This window comes from Nematolebias whitei, chromosome 5, assembly GCF_014905685.2.
Source record: "Nematolebias whitei isolate Nwh7 chromosome 5, NemWhi1, whole genome shotgun sequence".
Taxonomy (NCBI): domain Eukaryota; kingdom Metazoa; phylum Chordata; class Actinopteri; order Cyprinodontiformes; family Rivulidae; genus Nematolebias; species Nematolebias whitei.
Window position 1 is genome coordinate 21,701,564 of NC_056502.1, and position 9,886 is coordinate 21,711,449.

Here is a 9,886-nt window from a genome sequence, read left to right on the forward strand (position 1 = left end):
CCGACTTCCTGTTGGGTTTAAGGCATACCTCCAAGAGACTTTTTTTCATGATTCGGTGGGTTCTACATATGTACCAAATTTCAGCTCTCTAGGACTTACCAGTTGTCATATCTCACGTTAGGGGGCGCTGTAGAGCAGTTTGGCCACGCCCACTTTTGGTTCCATTATCATACTACTATTTCTCGCGGGGGACAATTTTGGGTAAAGTTTGGCTAGGTTTCAAATATGCTAACCCCTCCAAATAAGCGCTTAAACATTGAAAAGAATAAGAAGAAGAATAATAATAAGAAACGACACAATTACAATAGGCCTTCGCAGCGCTTTGCTGCTCGGGCCTAATAATAAACGACACAATTACAATAGGCCTTCGCAGCGCTTTGCTGCTCGGGCCTAATAATAATAAACGACACAATTACAATAGGCCTTCGCAGCGCTTTGCTGCTCGGGCCTAATAAGAAACAGCACAATTACAATAGGCCTTCGCAGCGCTTTGCTGCTCGGGCCTAATTAGCAAGCAGTCAAACATGCAGTTTCAGATGGATGACAATACATCCTGCGGTGTATTCATTTTAGACAAATTATTTAATCTTTTCTTTTTAAACCAAACCCTAACAAAAAAATTTAACATATTTTCACAACAGCAAACAGGAAGTTTACATGATTATATCAAAATTGAATCAAATTTTTAGAATTTGAACATAAATCTGGAATACTAGTCATAGTTTTTAAAATAAAAAATACTTCAACCTATCCATCCATCAACCATCCATCACCCATCCATCCATCTATCATCCATCCATCCATCCATCCATCCATCCATCCATCCATCCATCCATCCATCCATCCATCCATCCATCCATCCATCCATCCATCCATCCATCCATGGGGTTGCAGGGCAGCAATGTCTTCTTTCTCTTCCAGGAGGATTCCAAAGCATTCCCAGGACAAGCTGGAGAGACTATTGTCCTGGGTCTTTCTTAGGGTCTCCTCCTCCCAGTTAGACATGCAACACTGCAGTAGCAAAGCATCAGTGTTTATCAGATGCCTGCGCCTCCCCATCTGGTTCCTCCTGATGTGATTAGGTCCACTCTGAGCATCACTGAACTCCTCCAACATCTGAGTTCTTACCTCTGCAGCAGTCAGAGTTGCAGCCCACTTTTCTAGCTGGCACCCTTTAGCTGCCTCTGCAGCCCTTCCAGCCAATAAGGACTAATAGGAGTACTTCTTCAGCTTGACAGCTTCCCTAACTTTGGGAGTCCACCACAGAGTTTGAGGATGGCTCAACAGCCTTGAAGCCACAGCTCAGGACAGAGTCTTTGACAATGTAGGAGGAGAAGATGGCTCCATCGGACTCAGTAGCCCCCCGCCTCCGCTGAGATGCAGTTGAAGCTTTGTTGGATGTGGGAGTTGGAGATCCTTCTGACAGATTCCTCTTTTAGGAAGTCACACCAAACACTCACTACACGTTTAAATCTACCAGGTCTGTGCAGCACCTTCTCCCGCCATCTGATCCAACTCACTACCAAGTGGTGGTCAGTTGACGGTTCTGCTCCGCTCTTCACCCAAGGATCAAAAACAAACGACCGCGGATCAGATGATGTAACTCTTTTGCTATTCTCAACCATAAACGCTTACTGTGCAGAACTTGGGACACCTACATGCTAAGTGCTAATGTAACATGAGACTCCTCACGCCTGCTTTAAAAACAAAACTTTACTCCAAAGCATTAAAATAAGATTATCTTTAATGACAATCTATTAAACAAATACAACAATTCGTAAGTTTGGGGGAAGATTAAAACCAGGAAACAAATTAAACCTGTTGATACTCTGTTATTATTGCCTATCTCTATCTGTTCTTATTCTTATCCTTGTTTTAAGCTTTGTAATATTCTGGAGACGTTTTGCATGAATTTTTGCTCACAGGTAAAATGCAAAGAAAGGGTTGGTTTGTTCTGTGCTTTCATTGTTACTTATTTGAAATTCCAAAACAGAGTCTGTACCCGAACAAGGTTTTGCGCTGACGATCAATTGGATTTTCCTCGCTTCACACATAATGCCACTTCCTGCTAAGAGCCTAATGATCTGGGTGAGAAGAAAGTTAAGATGAAGTGTGAGGAATAAGGAGATCATTGTAACTCTCAGGAACAACACATCAATTATCAGCGTGACATTGGGGTCCTGGTGCTCAGCGCTGCTGGGGCCGGTGGGCCAGCAGGTTAATGAAGGCAATGGGATTAATACCCGAGGAGTGGAGCGCCTCCAGGGACCGGAGCATCATTAGAGCTCTGTTAACCCCGGGGCAGTACACAAGGACTGCACGTTTCAATCTGAGGCTCAATGAGGGAGAAACTGGACTCGGACTGAAATCACATCAAGAAGGTGTCACATACATTTTAATTTTTAGGGTAATGATCTAAAGCATCATAGAGTTTTGTATAAACAATTTTTTTTTTTTAAATATTATTATTTGTGCAAGAATTTTCAGTTATTTCTAGAGGACTGATGTTCACAATTTTTGAGTTTTACAAAGTGCATTGCTCCCCCCCCCCCCACCCCCCCACCTCCAGGAAACATTCCTTTGTATTTCAAGCTCTACAGTTACATCAGATTTTGAATGAACATAAACAGAAACGTTTGAAATCACTGCGCTGGACCACAGTTCTCCTTCACTTCATCCATGTGTTTACACTTCCTGTGTGTGTGTGTGTGTGTGTGTGTGTGTGGGTGTGGGTGGGGTGGGGGGGGGACTGGTAATTAACCACTGCCCCTCAAGTAAAGAATTTTTTTTTTTTAAATCTGCTTTATTATCTGCAAAAGTTTTGCAATTCCACTGTGGACGCTCATGCTGACATTTTATTGCTTGTTTATTAGTCCAGAGAATCTGATGAACCATTGGGGTTCAGGCCAATTTCTGATGGTGCCAAGACCTACAACCCCCTCCCCCACCCCCCACCCCAACCCCAGTCCTGTCCCTGACATCATTACAGCCCTAAAACAAACTGATCCAGGTATTGTCTGCAGCCTGGGTGGTGTCCACACTTCAGCTGTCACATTTGGGTGCAGTCGAACCACATGCACATCGTTCTTTACGAGCCTCTCTCTTTGATGAGACGTTGATCTACAGCCGAGATGTTTCATTTAGTTTACTTTATATTTTCATTTAGTTCATGAATACAAGACTTACAACAGAGTTAAATTGTTCTTTTTTATTGTATTGGATCATTTGCTACCAGGGCCACACAGAATTTGTTTTTTTAAATTTTCAGCGTTTTGTGTTTATTTCTAAGGGTTATTGTAATTAATTACTGCAAAATTTAAGCAAATTTTCAAAAGAATAAGAGTGTGTCAAAAATAAATAAAGTAAGGAACAACAACAAAGCGTTAAAATCAGTTGTGTTTGTAATTATAAATAGGTGTGGAATTATGCACCTGGTGTTTTCATTGAAGTCAAGTCAGTGCACGACAGGTGAGCCTGTTAAATATAACTTTATAAACTTTAAAACATTATTATCTTAATCTTTTTAACCTGAATTTCACTCTTCATAGCCATTATGCTTACAATATTTGATAGTGTGAGATCAGGGGTATTAGATAAAAAATAACTCACAAAATATGTTTATAAAATGTTATAATAAAATAAAAGCTTAAAGTAACATCTGGTTCAACTCCTCTGAAAAGTGTTCAGTTGCTTAAAGATTGAGTTGATTTATGAACTTAATTCAAAAACTCAAAACTTCTACATGACAAAAATAAATCGGCACGCTTAAATTGGATTGAGCTAAAGAAAACATTTTTGCTGCGGTGAAGTGAACGCTGACGTTTCAATTTAAAGCAGAAAAGTCAAATGAAAACAAAATCAGATTTGATATGGCTTTAAAATTATCTAATAAACTCAAATTAGCAACAATTTATATCAATTGTATTACTTTATTATATCTGCTTTGAATATTAAAGTTTAAAACAGTTAACTTTTTGTTGGGCAGAGTGTCTTTTTTACTTTCTTCATTGCTGTTAATATGTAAAAACAAAATTAAAGCTTATTGTTTATGAAGATATGTTTATCATGATTTGACTCCTGAGGAAACATCTGCTTGTTTTTGATAAGGATCAAGTAACACAACAAACACCTCATGATTTTTTTTTTTTACATTTCAAGGTAAATTTAAAGCAAATATATCCTTAAGGTTTTAATGTTTTAACTTTCTTTTCTTTTATTTTTTAAATGCAGCAGCAATGCTGGAAAAAAGTTTCCAAAATGCTTTAAAATGTTATATTTTTCACTATGAAGAAACTGTTTTACAGATTTTAATTTTAGTTTTTGTGTGGAGCAACATACAGTTTGTTAAACTTAGTTTTGCTTAATCTTATTGTCTTTTTTTGCAACAACTGAGTGAATCTTTGTGTTTCAGAGGGATTGTGCAGCTGCTTCACCTGTTTCTTTGCTTTAAGTGCGATTTAACAACTATTGAATTTAATATTCATCATCTGAGCGAGCAGTTCAGAGAGTCTGTGGAGGGTTTGCTTCAAACATTTAGATTTGTAGAAACGAGGAACTCTGGAACCTGTTTCACTCAGATCTGCACCTGCTTCTTTGCACAAATAAACTCTTTAATGCTACAAAAACACAATAAAGGATCCAAACTGACTGAACTGTTCAGTTTAAATGTAAAGTTTCACGCAGGTTGTAGAAAACAAGAAGTTAGGAGCTCAAACAAAAGTTTTGGGATATGGGACTAACAAGTATAAATTAAGGTTGAATGAAAAAGTTTATATATTTTAAAAAAATCATATTTCTTTAATAGATTTACATTTTGACAAGTTACTTATTGCAGCCACATAATAATAATAATAATAATAATAATAATAATAATAATAATAATAATACAAAAAGTCAATATTAGGAAAAAAACAGGATATTTTTTAAATAAAATGGTACATTTGGAACTGAAGAAGTTGAACACGTGACAGTTTTTTTTTTATTTTGTGAAATTACATTTAAATAACATTTGCATAATTTAGATTTCAGGTTTGCACTGTAAAGATGTGTAGCCTGCTTTTGTTTTATTGTTGGTGCGTAATTGTGACCAAGTTTTTCCAAAGAGTGCGTCAGGCCTGTGAGTCACGCACTTCGTCCCTTTTCCTCCTCACAATGGTTGGATGATACATTTTGTCCCGCTCCTCAGCTTCTCTCCCCCCCCCCCCCCCCCCCCCCCCCCCTCTCTCTCACCCCCAATAAAAAACATAAACACTCTCAAGTTCAGTCTGAAGCTTCTCGGGCCTTTCCGCGCAAAAATCCTTAAACTAAATAAACAAATAAACAAACAAACAAACAAACAAATCATCCAGGTTGATTTTCTCGACTTTCTCTCAAACCAAAGAAACCTCCAGCTGCGTCATTCCTGCCCTTTTGTCATCCTTACCTTCGAGCCTGAGCGCGCACACTCAGGTCCGTGTCATCCCCTGGGTTATAATCCACTTTAATCTGAAAACGTCTCGGCTAATCTGGCTGCAGGACTCGGAGGGAGCGGAGCAGCTCGGAGCTCCGTGCCTCTGTGCAGAGGAATGCTGTGCACGCCAGAGTCTCTCTCTCTGCACAGTCTGAACATCTGCTCATTTCACGTGACTTTAAAAAAAAATACCAACATCTGTTCTAAATAGGTTTCATTCTCTGCCTCTGCATTGTCGATTGCCAACTCCTCTCTTCAGGAAAAAGAGAGAGAGAGAGAGGGGGGGTGAAAGTTATTTAGAGCTTTTACATTAAATAAAAAGGGGGCAGGACTAAATTAATTTTCAACGTGGAGCCATATTTTTCTGTTGATCCACTTGTATCCGAACCAACACCTCTAATTCCATCCCTTCTTGTCTGTGTTGGTTGCACGAGAGCAGGCTGCTGTGCGCGTGCGCGCGCGGGCTCCCAGCCTTTCGCAGCACCTTCTCGGCCTTCTTGAGTTTCATTGACATCTGGGAATTCCTCACATGCCTCGCGGGCCAATTACACACCTTCAAACGGACACACACTTTGATTGGGACAGCGCCGATCAATCACAGCGCGAGGACTGACAATAATCCGGGACAATCGAACCTCCATGTTCACACGGATTATTTTGTGTATTGAAGGAGATTAAACGGAAGTGGATTGGGTTTGATTTTAGTCGCTGCACTTCTGTTTATGTTCAGTTAGAGGCTGAAACATGACGTCACGCTCACAATCAGTTTATTTAATCCAATTGAAAAATAAATAAATAAATAAAGAATACACAAAAAGAAACTTAAGGGGTTTTTCAAAAGTTGACCAAACTGTAATTTTATTTTATTTTTTTTAATTATGATTTTTTTCCCGCACCATTTTCACTAACAAAATGTTGCTTTTAGCTACAAATGACAATCAGCCTTTTTAAAGTTCAGTTTTTTTTTCTTGCTGTGCTTTAAAAAATATATATATTTGCGTGTGGCTGAAATTCTTTTGTTAGAGCCACTAATTTGTTTTTCTTTTCTTTGTGGCTTGTTATGAAACAGATTCAATTTTTAATTGGCGAAGTTTTCAAGAAACCACAGCTCATGCATCCATAGGTTTTGTAATTTCCATTAAACTCAAGAATGTTTATTTCTCAATTTTGCCTCATTAAAAAAAAAAAAAACCTGCCATTACCAATCACATTGAAAACAGAGGGGAAAAAAAGTCAAAGTTATTTCATTATTTTTTCTTTATTGCAAAAGTATGTACAAACATTTACAAAAAACATGATAATAATAATAAAAATAATATTAATAATAAAAACAGGAATGTGTTTGCTTCCTATTTGTTTCAGACACAGGGTCCACTCCTCAGGGTTTCCACCAATAAATAAATATCTGAAAAAGGTTCGCACAGGTTCGATCCACAATGTGAGCTGCACCATGAGCTCACCAGGAAAAACAACAAGAACTTCAAGGATGCACTTTGACCTCCACAGAAATGAAGCCCAGAGACATGGATTTAAGAAAATAAAATTAAAAAATATATATATGAATTGTGAAAAACAAATATAATATTTTCAACATTCGTCGTCAACATGAATCAGGTTATTTTGGAGCTCGGGCCTTTTTACGCAGAGCACCCCCACCCCCCAACCCAGTTGCCCGCAGAGCTTCAGTCACCTGTGGTTTTAGTGATCCCATGTATCCAGCATTAGACTCCAGAGATTCCCTTCAGAAATCAAGAATTCAGCAGTCACCTGGAGGTAAATAAAGCGTTGTGGCGCGAACCCACAACACTTTGGACCAGAAGGTTCAGTCAGGCCACTGCGCAGCAGCACTTTCCTTTACGCACAGATCACGCAGGCTTATTCGTACCAGTTTGGGCCCCCACACGTCCCCAGATGTTAGTGAGATGTTGACATGGACCAGGCGCCCTCCATCCTCCACACAGAGAAGGCGTAGCTCAGCCTCTCGTGCGCCACATAGCTGCAGCTCGACATCTTGGAGTCCAGCTCGTCGCTCTGCAGCACCTGGCAGAGGAAGTCGATGTACCTGGCCGCCAGCTTCAGCGTCTGGATTTTGCTCAGTTTGTCCGAGGGCAGAGTGGGGATGATTTTGCGCAAAGCCGCGAACGCCTCGTTCAGAGACTGCGTCCTCTGGCGCTCGCGCACGTTGGCCATGACGCGCTGCGACTGGAGCTCCTCGAAGGACTGCGGGCTGCCGCTGCTGCTCGACTTCTTGCCTCTCTTGCCCGGGGTCGGGCTGTCCGAGTCCTCCCCGTTCTTCCTGCTCGTTCTCTTCTTCTTGCGCGCGGACCTCTTGGGCTGCCTGTCCGGCTCCCCCTCGCTGTTACTCAGGCTGTCCACAGGAGAGACGGGGGAGCTGCCCGATTCTTCCCCCAGGTTTTCCTCAGACATCTCCAAGGGTGCCAAAAAAGTTTAGACCCCTCTCATGAAGTCAAGGAGATGGTCCAGCTGAAGTTCTGCCGGGCTTCGAAGGCACCAAAGAATCCATAAATGGGGTTCCTGAGCGGACGAGTCTTTTTCTGTTACTGGAGGAACTTAAGCAGTTCTTATAGGCTGCGTAAAGTTTTTGGAGAGGGACAGGATTGGCTGAGAGGGGGGGACTGCGTGAAGTGAAGGGGGGGCGGGAGGATCCGAGAAACTGTTAGAAACTCTACAAAGAGTTGGGAAATGCATTTGTTATAGCAAACAATCTGAACCCACTCAGTTTCATAAACTGGTTTAGGAGACAAAGAGTAACTTTTTCTAAAGACAAAGTGGTTTTTGAAACCAACAAATGATTTATCTATATCTTTTATATACAAGTTGAAATTGTAATTTCTTGTGTGTTATCAATAGACAATCATCAATTAGATTTATTTTCATTTTAATCTTTCTCATTTGAACTGAGATGAAAGTATCCTTATCCTACATTTTCTAAAGGAAAAAAAAAATTACATGCATGCTCGGTGTTCCCCACAAGAGGGCATGTTTTGATATATTTCATAACATACATTAAAACACACCAAACGGTATAGAATGAGTCATTGTGCAAACAGGAAGTTGTTCCCATTCAGCGATGAGAGGAGCTCTGTGGACGGGCTGCTGATACAATATCCATCTTGTTTAGTGGAGGATTACTTTGTTTAGGTTGAGAACACCGTGGTCCACAGGAGCTGCATCTGGCTCAGGAAACAGGGGGGTGGCTGGGGTCAGAGGTCACAACACCGGTGAAACATCCATTTACATCTTCTCAGAGGCCTCAGGGTGAGGTTTGATCTCAAGGGGGGAACGTGGGTTTGTTTCAATGTGAAATGTGGAGCTGTTCTGTTGTCTTGAATTAAACATTTTTAACATGTTTATCGCATGGATTAATCATATTCTACCTGCCCAGGTTAATTCATTAATTTTCATCTGATGCAGAGTTGTTGATGCTGGCAGCTGTGGAGGTGAGCTCACCTGTTTGGTGTCTCTGTCCGTGGTGCTGATCTCTGCTGCGCCTCACAGGTGAGCAGCTCTTCAAGGTGGCTCATGTTTATGTGACTTTAATGAGCTTGTGTTACAATATCACATGGAATGGCTAAAGATTTTTAACTTGTGCATAAATGTGTCGTTCGGCGCATTCAGTTGTTAATTTACCTTTAACAAAGCAGTTTTACAAGATTCTTATTAGGATAACTCTGAGAGGCTGATTTTCTACAGGAGGATTTCAGCATTAGCTATTGTTGAGTAATAATTGTGCATCTAAGACAAAGTTCAAATGTAAACTTAAATTTTATAAATATTGATGCACTAGGTTCAAGGTATATTTGAGTTTAAACTAAGCACTTGCATTCATTCATGTCTTTACACAGAGTTCAGTGAGTTTACAAGTGAAGTTGTAAAGAACTGCTAAAGTTGAACAATACAAACAACAAACATAAGAACATAATCTGTCCTCAAGACTATTTTTGGATTGCTGCAGAAAACAAAAGCCTTTCACTTCTGTTATATTTAAGAAGGTAATTAAATGACACAGCTGTCATTTAAGACCTTATATCCCAAAATCTCAACGGTTTGTCCCCAAACAGCTCCAACTGTCACTTATATTTTAAGACTTTAGTGTTATTTTCAATTTATGCTTATATATAGAAAAGGACAGATTATTGTTATTATTATTTTAGTAATAAGAGGGTTATAATTAAGGATTTGTGTGTATGTGTGTGTCCTTGTTTATGCTACATTGTAAGGCCCATTTTTCCAATGTATACTACATTGTGAGGACCAACTGCTCCTTATGGGGCCCAAAGCTCAGGCCCCATAAGAAGAAGTCCCGTTGGTGGGTTAGGGGTTAGGTTTAGGACCAAGGTGTGAATTGAGAATGTGTTAGGTTTAGGGTTATGTACTGGTAATGGTTAGGTTTAGGGTGAGGTATGTACTGGTAAT

At 40.0% G+C, this 9,886-nt stretch overlaps 1 protein-coding gene across 1 annotated transcript; it reads right to left on the bottom strand.

Moving 5' to 3' along the window:
• Window positions 1-7,349: 7,349 nt before the first annotated feature.
• twist1b (twist family bHLH transcription factor 1b) lies at window positions 7,350-7,956 on the bottom strand. Its single transcript, XM_037677023.1, has one exon. It carries the CDS (start codon window positions 7,874-7,876, stop codon window positions 7,364-7,366), a length of 513 nt encoding a protein of 170 aa, XP_037532951.1. The 5' UTR covers window positions 7,877-7,956; the 3' UTR covers window positions 7,350-7,363.
• Between the last annotated feature and the right edge of the window lie 1,930 nt (window positions 7,957-9,886).

What these genes read in the sequence shown, in the direction of transcription:
- twist1b (XM_037677023.1), bottom strand. Translation starts at nt 7,876, where the DNA reads ATGTCTGAGGAAAACCTGGGGGAAGAATCGGGCAGCTCCCCCGTCTCT.